Below are 23,495 nucleotides of genomic sequence, written 5' to 3'. Positions count from 1 at the left end.
GTTGTCACTTTACACAAAATCAATTTTCTTTGTTAATTTTTAGTAGTATTACTGACACAGTTAAACCACACATTTAAATGTCGCAATAACACTTCTTTTTATTTGGACCATTAGCTTAATGGCCATCTTTTATGTTTTGTTTTTTGGAAAAAATGTACTGTCGTGACAAAACACTATTGATTGCAATATTGATGCTTCTTTTTTTTTAATCAAAATCACCATTTACTCTGCAAGATAATGAGAAGCCCTAGGATAAGAAATATTGAAGAAATATAAAAAAATATCATTGAGCCTTTCATTATCTTCTTCAGCAGTTCGAACACAAGCAAAATCAAAATCAATTTTAACATAGTCCCATGCAAAACTATTGCTTGAAGACACTTTGTTATTGTCTCTGAACAGTCAAAGCTCTATCCTGTGTGGAATAATTCTTGAGTGATACAATCAGTCGCCATATACTGGTATTTCATATCAATGTCCAAATATACATCTAAACTGTAACCATAACTAACAGGATTTTTTTAAAACTAATAGTACACAGCAAGTTTTGTTTGTTCTCATCTTCTCTTTCTACGTTGCCGTCCTGGAGGTCCAGCTTGTGATGAAGGCCCAGCATCGTTTTCACCTGAAAAAGAAGCAGAGTTCAGCTACCAACTTGGCTTGAACTTGACCCATCACAACTCAAGTTAAAGTTAGCACAGAGAAATAATTTCTGTCAACAAAACGTCATATAATCAATTGAAGGCTTTCGTGCAAAAAGGGCGTATGTGACATCTTGGGCCGATTTTTATTTTTTGCAGGATCGAGCTAATTTTTGGCACTGACTTGTTTTGACATGAAAAGCATCATTGCGTAATTGTTTTTGTTGATTTGCGCTTTGTTTTCAAGAAATAACATATGCAAAAAAACTCAGTTTTCCAAGGGTATCTTTTGGAGATCTTTTGTTGAGCGAAAAACAAAAGAAACCTAGAAACCTTTGTTTTGCTAAACGATGAAGTCACCGAAGCGTGGTATTTGCTGCTAGTTTTATTATTCACATAATTACTCAATTCTCTTACTGTTGCTTCATTAGCGCAAGCGAATAAGGTGCTGAACTGGCTGGATGCGAGTTTGTTTTGTTGTGACACTGGTTCGATACAAGGTCAGTCAATTTTTTTTTCCGGTCTATTTCTCTACTACTTTAAAAAATCAAAACATCTATTTAAAAAGAAACGTGCTGTCGAAGCTGCTAAAAGTAACCGTTTAAGTTTGCGCCGTATCAAAATCCACCTTGGAAGGATTCACTCCAAAAGATGCCGCTCGGAAAACTTAGTTTTTTGCATACGTTATTTCTCGAAAACTAAGTGCAAATCAACAAAAACAATTACGCAACGATGCTTTTCATGTCAAAACAAGTCAGTGCCAAAAATTAGCTCGATCCTGCAAAAAATAAAAATCGGCCCAAAATGTCACATATGCCCTTTTTGCACGAAACCCTTCAATTATTGCTGCCATATAAAATTGTACAATTGAAGATGAATTCTGTCTACCATCCAGGATGCTTTTTTTTCTTCCATCATTCTCTGTAACAAACTGAATACAGTTAGCACAAGTAAATGTTACTACATTATCTCCGATGTCTCTTTCATTTGATTATGGAAAGTAGAGTGACTCCTTGTTTAAAGGGAAACCACTTTCTCACGTGTGTATTGTCTTCATTTGACACAAAATGTTTGATGGAAGCTTTGAAAAAATAGGACAAATCCCTCACTCCTGATTGATAATCAGCATTTATACTTGGAATGGAAATTATTTTTACAGACAATGAAACCTTTAACAAATTACAACTCACCATTCACTTGAGATGGAGATGATGTTGATAGCTGAGGTACTTCATGCATCCACACCGCACCACACTGCTGGTTTGGACATGTCTTCTGAGCCCTGTTGGAATTTAAAAGCCTTGGGTGATGCACAGGATTGAAAGCAGATGCTACAGTCAATTGCATGTCAACAACAACATATTTTCCTGAATCAAAATGAGCGAGGCTAATCTATTTCATTACCTTCCACGAAAGTAGCGAGCAGCACAATGGTGATGAATCTTGCCATCACATCGAGTGCAACACTGCCCCTAATATTTTTAAAAGAAAGAATTATAATTATTGTTGGCTCAGCAGGTAAAGAGACAAATCATGGTAAAGAACCAGGTTCTTGAACAGAAAATAGTCTCCATAAATCTTCAGATGTACTGACCCTTATAGCAATCTCACGACACATCATGCAGTCTACTATCTGATCTTCATACACTCTCTTTAAGTATGGATAGAGTTCTAACATGGCTCTTGGTCCCAGTGAGTATGATCCTGATGTCTACAATATTAATAACAATAAAAATAGTATTTATAACTTATTAGAATGTTGCCATCTATAGTACCATGCACAAGGATTAATTAAAGAAGAAGTCCTACTTCCAACATGTACTGTGCAGATTTCAAATGCAAATTTGTACCCTTGCATATAGTGCCACAACGTGGAGTTAAATGTTCTGTAATCTAAGAGAGTTGTCACAAGTTTTCAAGTAGGTGACTTTATGTGTTGGAGTAGGTAGCTGATTTTGCACTCTTTTGAAGAACTGAAAGTATAACTTAGCAGAGTAGCTGGCTTAGATGACAAAGTAGATCAGGATTTTTGCCAGCAGTGGGTTACTTTTGGAAACTCTGACTAAGGATGCTTTAAAAGCTCCCCAAAGCAACATTTTCCATGAACAGATTTTAGTGTCAGTGGTGTATTGTAAGTACATTTGTTGTGTTTTTTTTCCTTTGTGTAAGTAGCTTTTTTCTCTTTTTTTTTGTAACAGATTTGCATTTTAGTAAGTCCATTATTTATTACAAAAAAATTAACAAAACTTAGATACAAATTGCAAATATTGTAGCAGAACACTCTTATCAAAACCAAAATAAAATTTATCACCAACAGTTGAAGAAAAAGCTGAAGTCGTCTGTCAGCTGTTCATGTTTTCACAACTAGTGCTAAGAATGGCCAGGACAGGTCCTGTATGTACCAGAACTTCTTGTTTAGGTGAGGATACATTTCAAATAAGCATTGGCAGACTAACCTCTGACATCCATTTGTCTTTAAGGAGCCTTTCAATAAGTTCTTCAGCATGTGTAATATTCATCCTCTTCTCCAAGTCTGCTGAAGCGTTGATTACATCAAAGGAAGACACTGTACCATCTGGAGAGTCAACTATCAGATCCATCTACATAACAATACAAAAAGGCTTAATTCATTTGTGTCACATCAAAAACGGATGTGGCAAAAGGTCATAAGGTTAATCATTAATATCTCAGCAAATATTTACAGGAGAGTAATCTACTATATCTCATTTAAATGAGCATAAAAAATACTCTCTAGAAAAAAAAGCTTTCCTTCATGGAAGCTAGTAGTAATTTTTAAACAATTTAAATAAATTAAACTTCACAAAAAATGGGAAAAAATGTAAAAAAATATTTAAAAAGTGTATTTCCACTCCACTGGTCAAATTTAATGTAGAAATAAATAATTTTCCTTAATTTATCAGCAAACACACCCTGAAAACAGAGCGAAAAACCATCAAAAATGAAATTTTTTAGATTGTTTTTTTAACTAATTAAAAATCTTGCATTTCCGTTACCATGGCGACAGCCAGTGGAATATTAACTCAGATCGAGTTACGTGACTGTCCTTTTGAAAAGTGTGTTTACTCAACGAAATGAAGCTTTTTTCCAGTTCCTGAGCTCTACGATCCCAAAAATGATTCAAGACACATAATTCAAGAATTATTTGAGATTGCAAACGGAAAAACGGCGGTCCGAAGGGAATTTAGTCGCCTTTGAACAACATGCGTGGATTTGCGTAGCACATGGCAAAGGTCATGCAAGCTCACTTACCTAAAATGTTTGCTTCTAATTTCTTGCTAATCATAAAATGACATTCGTACTTACTTCAAATACCTTTAGGAATGTTGTCCACTTCAAAAAACATCTTCAGGACCTTGAAATTATGGACATCGCTCGCTCAACAAATGGCGGAAATTTTGACTTGAAATTGTGTGATTATGCATTGTCGTTCTGTAGGCCACATTGAAGTATCCCACATGAAACTAGCCATGTGCTTAGGTAATTATCTCTAGTTTTATGTCCCCAAATTTCAGGGGAAACAAAAATAATCCGATTTTTTTAGAATTTTTTTAGTCATCAATCCTGAAGCATTGAAATTTATAGAGCGTGACCGGAAAAAGTTAAATATGAGCTTTAAAAGTGGGTGGCTAAACATGTCATGCCTTCACTGAAATTAAAATGTATGTGTATACTTAATTGGCCACTCCCCATTGGGGTTTTTCAGGATCAATGTAAACAAACAATGATAAATAAATATTCAAATAAACATAACTAGGTTAAGAATCCCAACTGGCGGGAGGCAGACCAGTTGGCTATTTACAAGCACAGCCAAGAAGTTGACCTCAGGGCTACCGAGAACAACATCAGCTAATGGTCAGAACTGGATTTGAACCCAGGACCTACAGATTTCAAATCCGGTGCTCTAACCGCTTGGCCATGCTGCCTCTACGCTGTTCTTTTGACACTTCCATCAACAGAGTAAAACAACGTTGATGTAATATGCCTCTTAGCAACATGCAAAGAAGGTCTTGTCTGATAGTCCAGGGTTAGTGGATTTTGTAGTCCAGCAAGTGGATTCCCAATAAGTTGCTTGAATGTACATGCTTATTTACCGCTTTCTTGAAGAAGGCAATGTCATTTGGAGAAAAGTCTGTTGCCAACTTTGACTGTTCGTCCTCAGTTGTATTTACCTGGAAAATATTTTAATGAAAGTGATACATTATTTTAGCACCTTACTATTTACCAATTGACAAAAAAGGCATGTAAGTGGATAGATCACGTAATTTAGAAAACTGCAATATGTAATAGATATTATTTAAAATAATTAGACTCCATCCTTTTGTTTTGAATGAAAAAAAGAAATCAACAAGATGCAGTCAATTTGACTAACATCAATAGTAAATAGCCTATGATTAGTCTTATTTTTTAACAGCCAACATACAATAGCAGTCAGAAAACTACATTTTACAGCCGCTATTTAAAGCAAGGGAAACAATATTCTCTTTCAAAGGTTTACAAATGCAATCATGGTCCAAGGCAAATATTTAACTTAACAAATAGATCCCATGTTGTCGTGCGTCCCTGTGTTATTAATCACAGATGACTTCAGTATATGGTCAGAACAAAACAGTGGCACATATGGTGATAGCTAAATGTGTCACTGATGTTCTTAACACATTTTGACATCTTCTGTGACTAATTACCAAACAGACACACAGCAAGATGGAATCTATTGCGCAGTTTTCCAGAAAATATCCATATCCCCCCCCCCCCCCCCCCCCCCGCCAATAGAGGGATTAGAATTTCTGGGGGTGGAGGGTTCTCTAAGATCAAAACAAAGAAATGTACAAAGCTGAATAGGGATTTCCAGAAGGGTAGGAGGGCAGGGGTCTTAGAAAAAAATCCTTCCACAGGGGAGGTATGGATATTTTCTGGAACTACATGTACACATTTGTTTCATATGAAGAGACACAAAAATGTCAAATGACGTCATCCACGCATCTGTCCTCTAATTGATCATTAGTAAGAACCAATCAAAAATAAATGTGAGAATAATTTGCCATACTATATAAAGTGAGACAAAACATAATGAGGATGTACTAGTTTGAAATCCTGACTTTTTTCTGATTAACTTTGCATTCCAAATTTTCCATACCAATCCATAATTATTAGACCCATCTTCTTCAGAAACCCCACGCCTTATCTCCATGTAAAGTGGCTTCAAATTTCTGTTTACAGTTTCCAAGAACGTTTCGAAGTTCTCTGGAGAGCTGTCATCTGAAATTATGTTAAAAGAAACGCTCGATTATCATAAGCTTACAAGTTTGAGAGTGAAGGTTCGACGTCACATACAAGCGTTTTGACTTACCTCCAAATACCCGACACGCCTTCTGATACAGGGTTTTTGTTTCCTTTTCAGAAAGGAACTGCTTAGACATAAGACTTCGAAGAAAAAGGCGGTGAGAATCTCTCATTTTCTTTCGAATGCTAAAATTATTGAAATAAAACACTCAAAGATTCAACCAGAGAATCAGATGATGGCGGGAAAACATAAAGTGGCGCACCAAAGCAGCACGGGAATTTGGTCATCCGGGATAAGCCAGAATAACTTGGTACCAGTCCATCAGGAGACAAAGCGTGCCAAGATGGCGGCTAACAAGACTTCTGCCGCGAACAATCCTCCATTTGATGTTCCTAGTTGGTAAGATCTTTTGGATTTCCTGATCTTTTATTTGGTGTCGTAGCTCAAGGAGAGGTGATTTTTCTCCAGGGCAGGTAAACCGCCGCAGGGACTTCACTTAGATGTCATGAAACAGAATAATTTAGTTGAGGTGAGCTTGATCAAAACAAGTAGCATGTGATTTGAAATGATCACGCCAAACCTTAGATATCTAAATTTATCTTTAAAAGTTATTTAATTATTTTAATCCTCTTAATTGAGAGCTTGATTTGTATTCTTTGTCGTTGCAGTTATAATGTTGATGTAAGGCACGTAGGACTTGGGTTTTTAATATTATGTTTTTAGGGTTTTATCATGTGGTCAGGGCTTGCCCTTCTGGCAAGTTCTAACTATGATGACTATCTCAAAAGTCATTCTCACAAGCCCCCTAAAAATTTCATCTCTTACAGTACCTCTCTTATTTATATTTCCTCAAAAATTTCCCAAGAAATTGTGCTTGCTCATCTGGCAAGTTAATTACAGACAGAATCTACTAACCCAGCTGGAAGATCCATAATCCCTATCGAGCAGGACTTTCTTTGCACACTGGTGATATTCTTGTACACAGCTTAGAAGTAGCATCCTCCCAAATTGCAAAATTGCTTCTGATTATAATCTCCTAGATAATAAGACCAAAAGAATCATACTAAGAAATCCTTTTGAACAATTAATTGCAGAATAATTTAATACATTGCACTAGAACAGACTGTGCCGACATTAGAGTTGTTTGTACAGCTAAATTTGTGCTATATTAACAGTGGGTGAGGTTTAGGCATCTGGCTTTGAGTACAAGTGGATGTTATTACTCCTCAAACAGATTCAGTTCAATCTACACATCACTTGCATAGGAGCAATGCAAGTGATCTTGTGTTTGTGCACATATGTGTGAAGAAAAGGAAAACCTTGTTTTCTCTATTTAATATATTACTGGCATTAGAATCTTTACTTAAATTATATGTGTTTGTGGCTTGTATTGAAGCATATTTAGCATTACTTCTATTTCTGTTAAAAAAAATTGTAAATGATAGGTAGTTGCAGACAACTTTGGAAGTATTGATGATATGGTATCATAGTGTGATATCAATGATAAATGCATGTCTTTTTAACCCCTGCCTTTAAAGAGCATCTTGTAACATGTTAAGTAATATTCCATAGGCTTATAATAATACCAAGTTTAACTGGGAAATCATGGCATAGAAACTGACGTAAGACTACACGTATGCATGCAGTCAAACCTCTGGTTGTGACCACCTCTCGTAAGCAACCACCTCTCCTCAGTGACCAGTTTTCCAAAATAGCAAACATTTACAGGTCAAATCACTATATTTGGAATCTCTTATAAGTGACCACCTCTCGTAAGTGATTGCGACCTCTTTTAGAGCTTAAAGTTTGAACTTTTCTGTTGTTTTTAACCTCCTGTAACCGACCACTTCACAGATAATAGAGTTAAAATTGGATAATAAGGTGTCACAACATCACATTCTTGGGTTGCACAAGAGATGGAATATCTCAGTGGGAAGTACCAGATCTTTTTCGAATTGACTTTTCACATGAATAAAGCATTTAAAACAGGGGTGAATCTCTGCAGTTACCTTAAGCTAATGAGGCAAAATTTTGACCCAATGTTGTCTAAGCTCTTGTAAATGACCACCTCCCATAAGTGACCACCAAGACTTGACATTTTGGGTGGTCGCTTACAGGAGGTTTGACTGTATTTTAATGCACAACAATTCTTGTTTCTGACATAGAAAATGATCATTGATCAGAAGTCGTACTACTTGTTTGGAAGAAACAAGGAAGCTTGTGATTTCACATTGGAACACACATCATGTTCTCGTGTTCATGCTGCTCTGGTTTTCCATAAACATCTCAACCGAACATTTCTGATTGACCTCAAGAGTAGTAAGTGTTTGTAATTTCTTATTTTGACGAATGTTGCAGTTGACTGAAGTCTATTCAACATGAGTGTTTTTGCCATTGTCTTCACTGCTCATTCTTAACCAAGGTGTGTCAAAATCTCAATGGTTAATTGACAACCATTATCCTTACTGTCAAACAAACAAACAAACAAACAAACAAACAAAACACAACAACTATTACTATTCAAATATCTCAGTAAACTAAGTTGTATTCAAATTGGCAGAGTTCACAAACGTAAATTTTGTGCCTGAAAATAATACAATCACAAATCTCCACAAAAAAGTGTTAGTATTGACAAAGACTGCTAACAGCAATTAAATTTGTAGTTCATAAGACAGAGGACAACTAGTTAGTCACTGAAAACTGTTCTCTCTTACCGTCTTTTAATAATAAAAGTTGTTACTCATTGAAATAGCAGATTATAACATGAATCTCTTGTATATTTGAGTGAAAACTGAAAAAACTTAAGGCAAGACAGTATATAAAGTATCACAGTACGTCTAAAGTGACTACATCGTGTGACAAACAATAATACACTTCATTATTGCATCTACCACAATGAATAACAACAACCTTTTCCTTGATGTCACAGTATTTTTACACACTTATTTAACATTTTTCTTATTTCTGATTTTGTCCTTGTTCAGCACATGGCACTTTTATTGGCACAATACGTTTAGAACCACAAAAACCAACACAAGTTCAAGTCGACAGTGTGATCAGGTTTGGTGCATCTTCCAGAAGCTATGTTCTGCGAGAAAAGCCAGCCATGCCAAGTTCCAATCTTAAGCAGTCAGAAAATTCAGAAAAAATGGAGGACGAGACTGAGGAAGGCTCAAAAGGAGGCCTGTTAGGACTTCCAGAGTCAGACACAGAGTTAGATGTAAGCTTCATTTTATTTTGACAAAATTTGATAATTGAACTAGTGACACTTAACAGAAGGATGCAATAAGCAAAAGAATAATTGTGTCCTCCTATCAGTTTCAAATCAAGGTTTTTTTTTAGCATTTTGTGCTATATCTAGGTTTAAGATCACAGGCCGGTGCAAATTTTTTAAATTTCCATAAATTATATTTTTTTATTATACCCTTGGTTGCAATGCACAATTCCTGGAATTTCCATGCAACCGACCCTCCCATCCCCTGCACACAAAGCACTGTACTTTTGACTTGGACAGTACACCCCTTACAGTACCAGTGTGGACTGGCAGCACCTCTCCAAGACTCTATAATTTCCAGTGTTTTCATCAAATAAGTAATTGATTTTGACTCCATGAACAGTACTTTCATTTTTTAGTTTTAACCTACCTGTTGCTTTACAAACATGTTGCTTTGTGGGTGGAATTTTATCAGTCATACTTAGCTCTGACAGGTGTTTCAGGTGACGGCTCTGAATGAGAGCCCTGATGAATGCTTTCAAACCCATTTTTAGTCCCTTTATTTTGTTTGAATCAACCATTGACATTCTTGCTAAAGAATCTGCTAGTACCTGATTTTACTTTTTTCATTTTAGGTAAAAAGACATTTGGACATAATGAATTTTCCTATTTTGATTAAATCACCTCTAAATCTCAGAATATTCTAAGCTTGGTTATTGTCTGAAAACAGGATCTGACAGAGTTCAACACAGCTCACAACAAAAGGATTTCATCACTCGGCATTGAGGAAGGAAGTGCAAATTTAGCTGGTGTTACATCCCTGAAGCGCAAAAGGAGATCGTCTTTATCTGTTGCATTTAGAGAAGGAGAAGAAATTATAAATCCAGGTACATGTAATAAGTTGTATTAAAATGCTACTGTCTGTCAACTGCTTTGTTGGGTAATGCATCTGTGTAGGCTGCTGCAGTAAGGTTTAAAAATGCAGCAGAATTGATCATCTTGAAAAATATGCTGCCTAGCTAAGGGGCATACTTTATTAGTTCATAACTCCATTGATCATAATCTAATGCATTGTTAAATATGATCTGTGTACAGTACTTTATCTGATAAAAATTGGTTTCTCCATATTTTAGAGGACATTGATCCTACTGTAGGCAAGTTCAGAAACATGATTCAGACAACTGTTGTTGTTCCAACCAAGGTATGTTATAGAATTGTCTAGAAATCTCTATATGACTTTCTTCGCTCATCCAAATACTAATGACAGATCAAACACCCTATACTTCTTTTACTATCACGTCTTCATGTTAATCATCATCACACCTTCAACGTTTTTCTCAAACTCATTAATAATTCATCAAATTCATCAGTCGTGCCTAAAATAATAATAACTCCACCTTTCTAGCCTCCCCCCCCCCCCCCAACTCATGTACAATGTTTAGAACTAGTACCTGCAATTTCTCCTGAGTTTCAACATTGTACTGGGTGGAGAGGTGGGAACAACAAGGCATTTTTGAAAGGTGGCAGTGCTGTGTAAATCACTGATAGGGGTAAGTCTGCATATGAGCCAAGTGGCACATCAGGCCGGAGCTTATCCCAGTTTCTGTGGCATGAAGCGACTAGGAGTATTTCTCCTCCCTCCTGGATGGGATGCCAGTCTGTCACAGGGTTACCCCCAGCATTAAATTTGCCAGTACCAATTTATACACCTGGGTGGAGAGAGACACTGTGAGAATAAAGAGTCTTGCCCAAGAACACAACAATGACAATGTCCCTGGTCAGGGCTCGAACCCGGATGCTCAATCTGGAGATGAGCACCTAACCATGAGGTCACCACACCTCTCGCAAATCACAGATAATTCATTGCATTTCATCATTGTCCCAAGGACTTTTTTCCTGGCCATTGTACATAGCCTGTATGCTACTAAGACTGAGTAATGTTCATCATTCTTTGAGCTAAAAAGAGTTAATTGTTGACTTTCACAGAAAATACGAGGACCAGTTTCTCCTGTAGGGAGTCTCACAGAGAACATTACTCGTCGTCTTCAGAGCTTCCCTTACTCTCAAGGTCTGTACTCCAATCTACCAGGAACAGGAGTCACTCCTGACCCTACAAGTCCTACCTCACCCACAACACAACACAAACCTCGAATGTCAATCACCTCGGCACCTGAAGTCTCATCTCCAATGCTGCCGAGTGTTCCTGTACATCACGCACCAGAACCTTTACCAGCTGGGCCAGTTATGCAAAATGCTACAATGACAATTGCCGAAGCTCCTAAAAAGAAATACGCTAAAGAGGCGTGGCCTGGCAAGAAACCAACACCATCATTACTCATCTAGTTATTTATTAAGAGAATTTTTAGCTGATTTTAAGAATCAGTGCCCAGGATGTACTTCCAGGTTATAGGAATACTGTTTTGTGGTAAGAACCATTGCAGATTTTATAAAGTGGAGTCAAGTGGAAGAGATCAGCACTGTAAATATCAAGTTCTTGCAAAATGGCTTTACAACAGACCTGGGCCAGTCATGTAATGATATGTTGCAAAGAACTTCAAACTGTGGATACCATGGCATTACACGGCACTAGACTGATGATCTGCAACACAACTGAAGTTAATTTTTCTCATTTCACTGTATGTCTTTGTCATCTGCATGGTATCTTATTACTTGGTACTGTGTTTCTTGAGCACTAATTATGTCACCAGTTAAAGTTTGTGCTATCTAGAGCACTTTCTACTCGTACTCTTTACAACAGTCAAGTAAGAGCACAATTCTGTTTGTTAGAAGGTCTGATTTAATAGTTAGGCCTATGATGATCTTTTGTCCTCATCACTTTGATTGTCACGACCCTGATGCCTGGTGTCTCTGTGTTTTCTGTTCTGTTCACACGAGTGATTGCTCTTGTGCTCACAGAGGCTATTCTCATTACAAAATGGTGTTGCAGAGGAACCACTATGTAACAAGGTCCTCAGTATAACAAACAATGGAGTAGTTTTCAATTGAGTGTCAAAGGCAATCAGGCAATTACTTTGGTTTTGGTTTTACTGGGTTTGACATTGGCTGAGTAGTCTAATTGGTAAGCAAATGGTTTGGTTTTGGTCTTTTGACACTCAGTTGAAATCCGCTGTATTTCTTTGCCCCAGTAATAGTAAAATATATTGAAGAACTGCGCTTATCAAACCTCGTTACGGCGAACATACGTTGTCAGTCCCTTGGTCCTTTGTTATATTGAGGTTTCACTCGGACATAGCCAGGATTTTTTAAAAGGGGGGTGGGGTGGTCACAGTGTGTCTAAGTGAGGGTACTCAGCAGATTGTCATGACATGTTTGCCCCCTGTGGTAGGTTGTTGCTTAAAAAGGCTTACAAGAGGGGGGGTCACAGGCACCCCAGGACCCCCCTGGCTACGCCCTTGTCACTGTACATGTTCAAGCCAGACCTTTGTATGATGTGAAGTGACTTTTATTTCCGAGGTTAGCCAAGAAAGAAACTCTTTTTAAAAGCTGAATATTCTTGAAAGATTGACCAGTATCAATTATTGTTCTAGTGCAAATCTGAAAAACAAATACCAGAATTGTTTTGCGGAGTGTTAGCTTAGAAGGGAAGCCAATCAGATGTTGTTTTGCTGTGGTTTGATCAGACATCTTATTGACTGCATAACGTTTAACACGACAAAATACTTACACTTTTGCAGATTTACAGGAGTTCAAAAATGGCAAATTGTCCTGCATCCTGTCTGTTATAAATACTCAAGTGATTGAGTTGATCTGTGATGTAAGCTACTGCGAGATGTACTTTTGAAAACCGAGATACAGTACTGTCGGCAATGTTATAACTATGTCATTAGCTTAGTATGGAAAGGCTTTGCGAGACAAAGGTTCCAATTCAACTGAGCTTATCCAAGCTTTAACCAAGTAACCTGCGTGGTTTTTCTGTCTGAAGTCGTCTATTGTACTGATCACATTTGACGATTTTCTAAATGAAAAGGGCGCGATTTGGTCCAAATTAGACGTAAAATGAGGCAACTAGCGAACTGTGAACCCAAAAGATCATCATTGAGTGGCAATGTTTTCGCACGCTTCAAACACCAGCAAACGTAGGGCAGTGATTCTGCACTGAGTAGGAAATCTCATTTTGAAAATAAACATACGAAAATGGTCCAGTCAGGAAGAACCGGGATTTCTACCTTTCGGATTGAGGTAACTCATTATGTCAACCGCTTATCAGAACAAAGCCTCCATGGGGGGGGGGGGGGGGGTTACATTGTATAATAACAGGACACGACTTGGCCTCATAGTCAGACATTGCTATTGCTCGTCACGCAATCTTTCGCGCCACAACGGGAGGAAAGATTGCGTGACGAGTCCAAAGAGCGTTTGGGTAGCGATGCGACACACGCAGACGCGCGTGTGTTCCGTATGCGACACGTAAGGGGCCTTTTTAGGTTTACGTTCGTCTTTATTTTATCAAAATTCTTTCATACCATTCATCAAAAATTACACTTAATACTTGAACCTTTACTACATTACCAGAACACAAAAGCGCGCTTTGATCAGAAACCAGGCCTGATCAGTAACATAACGTGATCTGGCAGTTTCCAGGCCTTTCGCTCGTTCGAGAGCAGCACGAAGCACGGCGAAAGAAAAAACAGTGGCGGGGATTGGGACGGAGCTTTTCCGTGCACTGCTTCTTTCTGTCGCCGTTTTTCGCGTTGTCCCACAACTAACCGAACGCCTGGAACTGGCTATACCAGCCATACCGGCTTTACCGGCTCTACCGGTAAAACCTGATGAAAACGGCTTTTACAGCTTGAGAACTCAAAGCACGAGAACCCAGGAAAGACAAAATGGACGCCTGACGGCTTTCAGTGACATTACATTTCTTTGGTTTTATCCTCAGTGAACGCAACACAATTTGTTTTCTATGAATTCAAAAGCAAGAACTGAATATGAATAACATAAATTTTTCTTTGACGGTAAAACTGTACTAACGTCATTGTTCTCGGTAACACTCGAAGAAGCGAACAAACTAATGAGTCTTTAACTATACAACCGAAAATCTCTAAATCACCGCGAATGTTTTATGACTCGGCTAGCAATTCATTACCTTATCTACTACAATTAAAGTGAAGGTGCCGTTTTCTGGAAAAGAGGCAGTCTTGTGTTTCAGTCTTCGCTTGCATTTTTCACCCCACTTTGTGTGACAAAGAATGTCTCAACGTAAATTGTTTAAATTTACTTGTTCAGCAAACTGTTTGACGAACAGTTCTTAGAATTAAAGAAGTTTTGCCACTATTTTCGTGACAAAGAAAGAACGTTTTCTTACTTTAGTTATGAACACTAGCGGATAATCATTCATTTGAGTGGTGTGTTGATATTAAAATCTGATTGCTCAACAAATAAAGACTGAAATGAAATGGTTCAATAGGAAATGGCCATTGAGTCGGGGGTAGTTTATTTTTTTCGTTTTCTCTAACTGTTTAAGTAGTCATTTTGTGAGACCACATTTTCGACCATCTGCTGAAGACTGACTCTAACATAACACACCATTCAAACGGAAGATGGTGTGCAAGTTTATCAAAAAGTGATACCTACATTCAAATACAACTGAGGTAATTCTGGATTCCTCATCGACTGCTATGACTGATTTAGTGTATAAATTAGCCTGTAGAACTATTTCAATTTTTTGTTAAAACAACAATTAAGGCTATAATTCCACCAACAACCAAAAGAACGACAAGCAAAATGCACATCTTGGTTCGGGCTTTTTTCTGCGGAATCAAAAAGAAATCTTGTTAGTATCGTCATACATACCTTTGAAAAATAGTGATATTTATTTAAAGACAGTTCGTCTTTAATTTTGCGCACCGAGAAAACAACAACAGTTTCGGCCAAGTGCAGTATCAAATAGGGAGCAAAAATAACTGAAATCTGAATGGTTTAAGCGGAGGCCACTTAATTGTTGTTTTTTTTTCTGAGCGTGGACGATGAAATTAGTTTGGAGATTGCCTGAGATTACTCGAAGAACCACAAATTCCAAAGTTGACAAGAGCCCGAATACCGCCAAAGAACTTCCAAAATCTGGGAAGTCTCAAAGATTTTCTAACAAAATACTGAAAGGTCATACGCGTATACACAATTGATGTGAATCGGCGTGATCAAAATCCTCTATACATTACGTTGAGACATAGAGCTCCGTTTTCAAATGTCTTCATTCTGGAAAGGGTTAAGGTCAGTCCATGCGACTAGTTCCTGTAACAAGTCGCGGGGATAAGTCCCATCGTGTGAACTAGCCATTTTTGCCACAAAATGTAGTCGCATCCCTGCGACTGGTCCCACGAATTCAAACCAGTTTGAATTTTTGGGACAAGTCCCTGCGACTTGTTCCTCAAAACGCTTCGTGTGAACTGTTCGATGGACAAGTCCCTGCGACCAGTCCCTTCGTGTAAACTCCTCAATGGACCAGTCGCAGGGACTGGTCCCCTCGTGTGAGCCGACCTTTATGAAATGTATGTTTTCGATGAAAAAGATGAGTATTTACAAGGAAATATTTGATTTCACCTGGTAAAGACTAGCTTTGCTAAGCTGTATGTTCGCTCCTTCCACATGGGTGTGTGCACGTTCAACATTGGCCTCAATTGAATCTAAAATTAAACCATTCATTCACAAAGATTTTTAAATAAGTTTGGTATTACTGTAATATAATAACTCCAAGTATAGCTATGCCACAATTAAAAGTCGGCAAATAGTTCATTTAATTTATTTAACGGCATTCAGTTGTGGTAAGGTTACAATAATTACTAAAGTTAACTTACAAGCAAAAAAGGTTCTTGAGTCACGGACGGAAGTCAAATAGTCTCTTCTTATGTGCGTATTAAAAACATTTCACCAGCAACGTGAAGTTGTAAATGCTAAAGCTCCTAATTTGCTGCTGCTGCTGCTACTGCTGCTGTTGGTGTTGTTCCAACGCGGTATGCCCATTGTTAACATCAACAGTGTGTCGTGTCTGTTTATGGCCCCGCGGGCTGCGTCCATACTACGCCAGAGAAATTTGAAAACGTAACAATCACCGGTCATTTTGGATTTGTGTTTGAGGAAAACTCGTGCAGGGAAATCACGTGATCATCGTGATGACATCTGTTTCGAAAAGCTCCGTTTTCAAAACGGTTTTCGTCCACACGAAAACGCAAAACTGCGACGTTTCCAAATTTCTCCGGTTTAAGCGTTTTCGAAAAGCTCCGTTTTCGTGACGGATTAGTGTGGACGGTAGGCCTAGCTGTAGAGATAAAGCTGCTTTTTCAAATTCCTCCGGCTTAGTGTGGACGGGACTCCAAGACATTTCACGTGTATCTTCTAAATGTGTAGCATATCTTAATGGTGCGAAAGGGATAAGAAATCATGCAACGACTTGTACTCGGCTCAAAAGTGCTAAAAACAATACAATGAGACAATCATTACTCACCGACCATATCGCCTTGTTCGTAAACCATAGTTGCAAGGTCTTTGAATATCTCATTGATATCTAAAATATCTCCCTTACACAAATATCATTGGAATAATTAGTACCCTTCAACTAAATTTTCTACAACTTAACAAGTTAATCACAATGCATGGTAGTAAACAGGCTCTCTCACTAATCATTCGATAGGGGACTGACCAAACAACAATAACTTAGTTATTTGTGGGTCAGTCAGAAATAATTTTGTGTTTTTGTTTGTTTGTTTGTTTGTTTGTTTTTTAAGAAATAAAGTTGTTGTTGTTGTTGTTGTTGTCACTGCAGTGGACTCACCTCTATCTGTCGGATCCGTTCTTCTCTGTCCCTTATCAGTGATTCATCGATATCAATCTGTACATCCAGCTGCTCTTGCTCTTGCCTGTCCACATTATTATAATAATAAATAATACCTAAGCGATAAAACTAATTAAGATATTGAGGTGCCTTATTCGCTAGCACCACATCCCCACTGCTACAATGCATGCAAAGGACTACAGCCTGTACACGCACTGCAGACCTATGATGTCACGTTACTTATCTGGGCATTACTTACTTTGAAGGGATGCGTCCAGTCCTCACTCAAACGATGGATCTTTCATGCCCACACTATGCAGGTGACGCTAACAAATGGGCCTGAAGGGGGGATCCTTGCAATATTTGATTGCTTACTCTAAATCCGAAAACTAACCCTAACCTAACCTTATTCTCTGCCTTAAACCCTAAGCTAACCCTAAGATTCTAAGCAAAACGCTAAAACACTGAAACACTGCTTGACCGTAATAATAAATCCTCACATCACGCCCGTGAATTAGTTTTTCCGTAGTTCAAGTTAGCAATTAGCAGTATAATTTTCAGCTATAAACAGTTGAACTGTTAACGGTATTGTGGATATTTAGGTAGCAATACGAGTTCCAGTCATGTTCCCACGATCTTCACCTCTTCCTATTCTTGACCGGTTGAATAAAACACTATCAGTAAGAGGCTGACGTGCAAGAAGTAATGTACAAACCTCCTTTGGTCGTCCTCCATTAAGCTACTTTTTTCATTTCCAAATCCGTCATCTCCGAATCTGTCTTGCCTCTGAAATAAGATTGTTATCCTATGAGGTCATTTCAACTGACAGGAACTTGAAAACAAATTACCCGGAAGTTTTCGGGAAAAATTGCGGAAAATGCGTTAATTATGCAGAACAAATACTGGATTATGTGGAAATTTCAGATATTAAAGCCCTTCCAATGAACAACAGTGAAACGAAAAGCACTTCAAAGTCTAACCTACAGTTTAAACTCTTTTAATATTAGCATAAACATCATGCCCGCCAACTTTGACGCATGCTTGATCTTTTTTTGTTGACAGGCATTTCTTCATTTAACACAGTTTTTCCATGGAATTTTGTCGTTGCGTTCGTGGAAATTGTTCCTGGTAAGAATGGTAAGCAGTTGCCATATCGCTAATGCGAAACAATTTTTTTGTTTTATTTGGAAAAAAGCTCTGATTATGCATAGGATGCAGATGTTCGCGAATTATGTGGATCTGCACCACCGCATCCTGTCAGATGCCCTGAGGCCCCGGGCGAACGCCGGAGGATTTGAAAAAGCAGCTTTGTTAGGCCTACAGTCCACACTAATCCGTCACGAAAACGGAGCTTTTCGAAAACGCTCCTCAAACTGGAGAAATTTGAAAATGCCGGCTTTTCGTTTTCGTTTGGACCAAAAACACTTTGAAAACGGAGGTTTTCGTCAACGATGTAGCTACGATAATTATGTCGATTTCCCTGCTCGAGTTTTCCACAAACACAAATCTGAAAAAATGACCGGTGATTGTTGCGTTTTGAAATTCCTCCGGCGTAGTGTAGAGGGAAAACATTTGATGCGTTTTCAGAGTGAACCCTCCGTGGGCGTGGGCGGGGCCTGAATTATTGAGTATAGCTTCATTTTTAGTGAACTTTAATGCTTGTTTGTCTGTGTAATTCAGAAGTCTTTAGACAGAAACCTAGACTGCGTAGCAAGCGTCCCGTACGAAGAACTTTCCTGCATTCTGGCCGCGCAAAAATTGGAACAAGAACAGAAATCAACGAAGCTTGCTCTAGCTGGACAGAATGCGGAAAAGCTCTTTGTAGGGGAACGCTTGTTACGCAGGCTTACAGAAACCAAAAATGTGCATTTTTTTTCCAAACAGTAATAAGATCAATGTGAGTCATCAAGTCATAGTGACCTTCCTGCCTTCACACACATCCATATTACAATAACGAAAAAAAACCCGAAATATTAAATTATTTAGTACCTGTGAAGTTCTTGTACTTGTTGAACCGACTAATAACTTTTCCTTTTCAACCACTTTCTAAAAAGGGTTAAAATGAGAATGGAAATAAGAGAGAGAGAGAGATACTGGGGGATCCAACAGGCAGGCTATGATTTAAGGCATACACAAACAGCGACAGGTGATAGTGGGACCAGGGAATTACAGTCTCCAAAATATTTGCATGGTCAGCAAAGAAAGGACGTCTTGTACAACAGCTTAAAGCCATTAGATTCTATTCTACACACTTAACAACTTTTTAGCATGGCATCTAAGCAACTGAGAGGGGCCTTTGCACCTCAACAGCAACCAGAAAAATCTGATTTCTTTTGAACCTTAAAGGAAGATCATGATGAAGCTGGAGTGAATGAATAATGACTGGAGACACTTGCATTATTTTTTAAACATTGCAATCTGCAGTTCTCAGCTACATTATAAACTGGGTGGATTCAGATATAAAAACTATTTCTTTGAATGCTCTATGCATATCTCGCAATAAGCTACTGTTACAAAGCGAAAGGTAAAGTTTGTCTGAGACATAATAAAGGTGAAAGGAAGTAGTAGAATGAAAATAAGGTATTGTACTTGAGATTGGACAGGAGGCATGGTGGCCTCACAGTTAGTGACTCCTTGACTCTTGATCGAATGCTGCCAGTTCAAGCCCTGGCTGGAGACACTGTGTTGTGTTCTTGGGCAAGACACTTGACTCTCACAGTGTCTCTCTTCACCAGGGTGTATAAATGGGTTCCAGCAAATTTTATGCTTGGGGTAACACTGTGATGGACTAGCATCCCACCCAGGAGAGAGTGGAAATAATTCTAGTCACTTCATGCTTCAAAAACTGGAGTTAAGCACTGGCCTGATAACCACGGGCTACTTGGCTTGTATGCAGACTTTACCTACCTCAGATTACATACTTACATTTTGTACAGAGTAGTACCGTGAAATAGACTCTCTAAATTCACCCTTTAGTCTTTCATGCTGAACACGCTGCTGTCTCTATAAATTATCAGTAAGAAATAAAATAATTATTGATAAGTTACAAACTAACAGTATTCTTGGATTGTTTTGATCTGGTCTCTTCCTCTTGACCAACTAGTTGAGGCAGGTTTGGTACCAAATGGTGAGTTAGTTACCAAGAACTTGGTCATTGCAAAATAAATTCATATCAGTGGTGGATCTAGGGGACTGGCCTGGGGGCCCAGGCCCCCGCCCCCTTCCTCATTTTGGGTGAAAAAAGAAGAAATGACTGAAGGAAGAAAAACCAGCAGGGTAAGTAAAACAAAACTGCTTCCCGCCCCCCTTAGCTCAAAGTCTGGATCCACCACTGCATATGTATAATTCCTTCTTATAAACCTTTATCACAAAAATTGAAATATATATACTGTTGATGACACCAGAAGAAATTGCCCATTTGGTTGGACTTATTTGATGCAGTAGTTTTTGGAGTAAACTGCTGTGGACACATGATTCCTGAAATAAATTATGGCTCTTCCCTCCTTCTATACAAATAAAGCTGATGCATTCATCAATTCAGTTGACAGTACGTTTATAGTGGTCCACATTCATTTAAATTTGTCTGACATCTTATAAAAACTATAGCATGCAACACTTTTTTTCTTTTTTTTTATGGCTACATCAATAACATGGATACAGGGCGGTCATAAAGGGCTGTAACCCATAACACCTGTCATGGCTGAGTATGCTTGATTTTCCCTTGATGTTAGGGGAGAACTTGTCTTTTGTTGATACAATTTTCCCACAAAGTAAACTCAGTGACAGCTCAGGGATATATGCAGCACAGTCACTATGGCAGGAAAACTGTAAAGCTCTAAATGTTATTGAACTCACTGCAGTTGGGCTGCTTCCACCGCAAAGAGAACTCATCTCCTTTAAGAGCAAAGTTGTCTTACTGGCAAGTTCATTTGTAGCTTGTTGTATTCTATGTCTGTGGAGAAGAGAAATACAACATAACATTAACTAAAGATAGAATTAATACTGGCACTGATTCCTGACACTGAGGATCATTTGGACAGAGTAGACAGAGTACATAATCACAGGAATAAAATTAACTTACAGTTTTTCCTCTTGGCTATCCTTGCCTCCAATTAACTGCTTAAGTGTGCGCTCCAATGCTGAGGCTATAAAGAAAATTGAGAAGGAAGGCGACAATAATTGTTATAGAGTTATAAAAGAACAATTTCCAATGCAATTAAAAATACAGATGTAAGCTACAAACACCTATTATAAATAGTACACCGCATGTAAGTTGTCAAAACAAATGTTGTGTTCATTACATGCCCCAAACATAACATTTTTGGGTTCACTAAGTTGTTCCAGTTGTATTCAATATCCAGGTGGCTGAGGTAAGTGACATAACAACGTGCTCCAACTTGAAGCTTTACAATTCCACATCATCACATAGATTCTAATATCTCCTGATGGTCCAAGATGTTGCAGTTTTGAATGCACTTGTCAGAAACATTGGCAATGATAAAAACAAAAAAGGTCTGGGAAAAGACCATTTGGATATTTGAACCCAGCATCAAGATCTGACAACAAGAGAGGTAAACAGGAATGCTTCCTATGAAACTCTTACATTGTGCAGTAGGTTCAATTCCCATCAGGGACTTTGGACTTTTTTCACAATTTTTACATGCTTTTGAAAAGAAGATATCACTGACGTCTTATCTGTCTCCGTTGCACATCTTTACAATACTTACTGTTGTTGTTAATCTGGAAGATGTTACTGCTAACTGAGTCACTGAGATTTTGAAATCTTTCCCCAGTATCACCTAGAATCAGTAACAAATAAAATAATGAGTAATATCATATTTCCCCAAATGAATACATGCAGTTTCCAAGAATATGGAAAGAAACTAGTCCAGAAGGATCACAACATGACAGAGGTGCACAAGTTTAATTACAGTTAAAATTATAATTTAAATTATAATTTCACAATATATGATTTTGTCGGATGTAACTTGTTTGAACAGTTTGCTTCAGTAGCTGCTTATAAATTAAATCACATGACTTACTTGCATAGCCACTTTGCAACTGGTGTGGTATTTGAAAAATTACATACACTGATGAAAATACTTGGTAGCGAATGTGTTACTGGCGAGGCTACCTAATGATCAAAAAGGTCATTACCTTGGTATCTTGATGACGAAGGCCTGCCATAACCTACGGCAGCATTGCTGTCAGAGAGGGTGCCGTACGATGGACCTCCAAACTCACCACGAGACATGCTTGGACAATGCACTAGAAATATGCAAGTTAAAGATAAATATCTACGTTGTATAACAAGAACTATTAACAACAACATTCATTTATATTTATACAAGTTTTTGACTTTTTTTCAGTGTGATCAGCAAGTGTATGGTTTAGACCTTAAACCTTGTGTAATGTGAGACAACCAAGAAATCCGGAAAATTCCAAGAGCTTGATTGGTAAAACAACACTACTACTACTGATAATAATAATAACAATCATCATCATCATCATCATCAAAGTAATAGGACCTTACAAAATTCCTAGAGCTTAGAAAATGAAAAATTTTGTAGAAAACAATTTCCAAACGTTTCTCAGTTCCAGACCTTACATTGATGTGGATGTAAAATATAATCATTTGTAAAGGACCCTTTCACAACAAGGGGTCAGCTGAACTCATAGGTACCACACAATGCTAGCCTTACCATACCCAAATTTGCAATTAGCCAATCAGAAGCCTTGTCTACTACCCCAATATCCTGACTGTGATATCAAGTTACTGACTTCATATGGAAAGATTGTCACCATATGTGGGTGCAATAAATACGTTATTACATATGCTTTGGCACAATATCAAGCAACGTTGGTGTCGCCATTAGTTTTTTGGCTTGACTGTTTTAGTAAAAATACCACGGCTTGACTAAAGCGTAAATGTACAAAAAAGGTGTGAGAGTTACTACACTTCGATAATCGTTTATTCCTTCCCAACTTTCCAAACAAATAGCTCAAATATGCACTGCTCATTAATTTGCTCGCTCTTTTCATTAATGCTAGGACTAATTATTGTTTTAATTGACAAGATCACGTGCAGTTTATACCACCTGCAAGGGATTGCTTGCGGAGAACTGAGAATACCAGAAATCCTTCATGAAATATTCAGAATATTGAAACCAACTACCTTGACAACTATTCCGGTAAATCAAAAGTTACAATAACTAATAATACTCAAGCTGGATCTGCTACCACCACACATCCACCCAAAACGAAAACGAAATTGACAACATGCATACAAACCACAGGCTGCAGTTACACAAGAATTTTGCGAAGATAATATTTTCTTACACGGAAAATGTAACGGGATGAAGCAAAAAGTCTGCCTGCAATCTCTCTTCTTCAGAGCTGTTTGTCTGAGCGTGTCGTTGGAAGAAAGACAAATATTTTTATGGCCATCACCCTGGGGAAATCCGCACCATCCAGAAATACGAGCCGTTCAATCGTTCGTACAACCACCTTGACGGTCAGCCGTTAACTCAAACCTCAATAAGTACGTAA

The 23,495-nt window shown here is 38.1% G+C and overlaps 3 protein-coding genes across 3 annotated transcripts; 1 reads left to right on the top strand and 2 right to left on the bottom strand.

Annotated features, from left to right (window-relative positions):
* Positions 1-78: 78 nt before the first annotated feature.
* On the bottom strand, positions 79-6,200 carry LOC110051957 (non-structural maintenance of chromosomes element 1 homolog). Its single transcript, XM_020758071.2, has 8 exons — positions 6,010-6,200; positions 5,797-5,918; positions 4,754-4,831; positions 3,098-3,241; positions 2,236-2,352; positions 2,046-2,113; positions 1,832-1,923; positions 79-625 (listed from the first exon to the last, which is right to left on the bottom strand). The coding sequence occupies exons 1-8, from the start codon at positions 6,113-6,115 to the stop codon at positions 558-560; spliced, it is 795 nt and encodes a 264-aa protein (XP_020613730.2). The 5' UTR covers positions 6,116-6,200; the 3' UTR covers positions 79-557.
* A 44-nt stretch (positions 6,201-6,244) lies between these two features.
* Positions 6,245-13,331, top strand: LOC110052075 (nuclear inhibitor of protein phosphatase 1-like). The gene is made up of 7 exons (XM_089280486.1): positions 6,245-6,342; positions 6,412-6,472; positions 8,109-8,262; positions 8,928-9,163; positions 9,888-10,044; positions 10,291-10,358; positions 11,144-13,331. The coding sequence occupies exons 1-7, from the start codon at positions 6,287-6,289 to the stop codon at positions 11,498-11,500; spliced, it is 1,089 nt and encodes a 362-aa protein (XP_089136612.1). The 5' UTR covers positions 6,245-6,286; the 3' UTR covers positions 11,501-13,331.
* A 264-nt stretch (positions 13,332-13,595) lies between these two features.
* On the bottom strand, positions 13,596-23,433 carry LOC110051956 (syntaxin-7-like). The gene is made up of 12 exons (XM_020758070.2): positions 23,286-23,433; positions 22,104-22,214; positions 21,674-21,745; positions 21,028-21,091; positions 20,802-20,898; positions 19,872-19,949; positions 18,936-18,992; positions 17,662-17,732; positions 16,947-17,031; positions 16,620-16,692; positions 15,719-15,801; positions 13,596-14,928 (listed from the first exon to the last, which is right to left on the bottom strand). The coding sequence occupies exons 2-12, from the start codon at positions 22,198-22,200 to the stop codon at positions 14,836-14,838; spliced, it is 870 nt and encodes a 289-aa protein (XP_020613729.1). The 5' UTR covers positions 22,201-22,214; positions 23,286-23,433; the 3' UTR covers positions 13,596-14,835.
* Positions 23,434-23,495: the final 62 nt, after the last annotated feature.

This window comes from Orbicella faveolata, unplaced genomic scaffold (genome assembly GCF_042242905.1).
Source record: "Orbicella faveolata isolate gen_17 unplaced genomic scaffold, um_ofav_v1 contig_47, whole genome shotgun sequence".
In the NCBI taxonomy this organism is placed as follows: domain Eukaryota; kingdom Metazoa; phylum Cnidaria; class Anthozoa; order Scleractinia; family Merulinidae; genus Orbicella; species Orbicella faveolata.
The sequence above is the reverse complement of the archived record's forward strand: the minus strand, read 5'-3'. Positions and strand labels throughout refer to the sequence as shown.

What these genes read in the sequence shown, in the direction of transcription:
- LOC110051957 (XM_020758071.2), bottom strand. Translation starts at nt 6,115, where the DNA reads ATGAGAGATTCTCACCGCCTTTTTCTTCGAAGTCTTATGTCTAAGCAG. An exon ending in TTGCCTTCTTCAAGAAAGCG is followed by an intron (nt 3,242 to 4,753) that starts GTAAATAAGCAT and finishes ATTGTTATGTAG; the next exon opens with ATGGATCTGATAGTTGACTC. An exon ending in GTCGTGAGATTGCTATAAGG is followed by an intron (nt 2,114 to 2,235) that starts GTCAGTACATCT and finishes TAAAAATATTAG; the next exon opens with GGGCAGTGTTGCACTCGATG.
- LOC110052075 (XM_089280486.1), top strand. Translation starts at nt 6,287, where the DNA reads ATGGCGGCTAACAAGACTTCTGCCGCGAACAATCCTCCATTTGATGTT. An exon ending in AACAGAATAATTTAGTTGAG is followed by an intron (nt 6,473 to 8,108) that starts GTGAGCTTGATC and finishes TTTCTGACATAG; the next exon opens with AAAATGATCATTGATCAGAA. An exon ending in AGTCAGACACAGAGTTAGAT is followed by an intron (nt 9,164 to 9,887) that starts GTAAGCTTCATT and finishes GTCTGAAAACAG; the next exon opens with GATCTGACAGAGTTCAACAC.
- LOC110051956 (XM_020758070.2), bottom strand. Translation starts at nt 22,200, where the DNA reads ATGTCTCGTGGTGAGTTTGGAGGTCCATCGTACGGCACCCTCTCTGAC. An exon ending in CTTCCAGATTAACAACAACA is followed by an intron (nt 21,092 to 21,673) that starts GTAAGTATTGTA and finishes TTTTCTTTATAG; the next exon opens with CCTCAGCATTGGAGCGCACA. An exon ending in GTGGAAGCAGCCCAACTGCA is followed by an intron (nt 19,950 to 20,801) that starts GTGAGTTCAATA and finishes GATAATTTATAG; the next exon opens with AGACAGCAGCGTGTTCAGCA.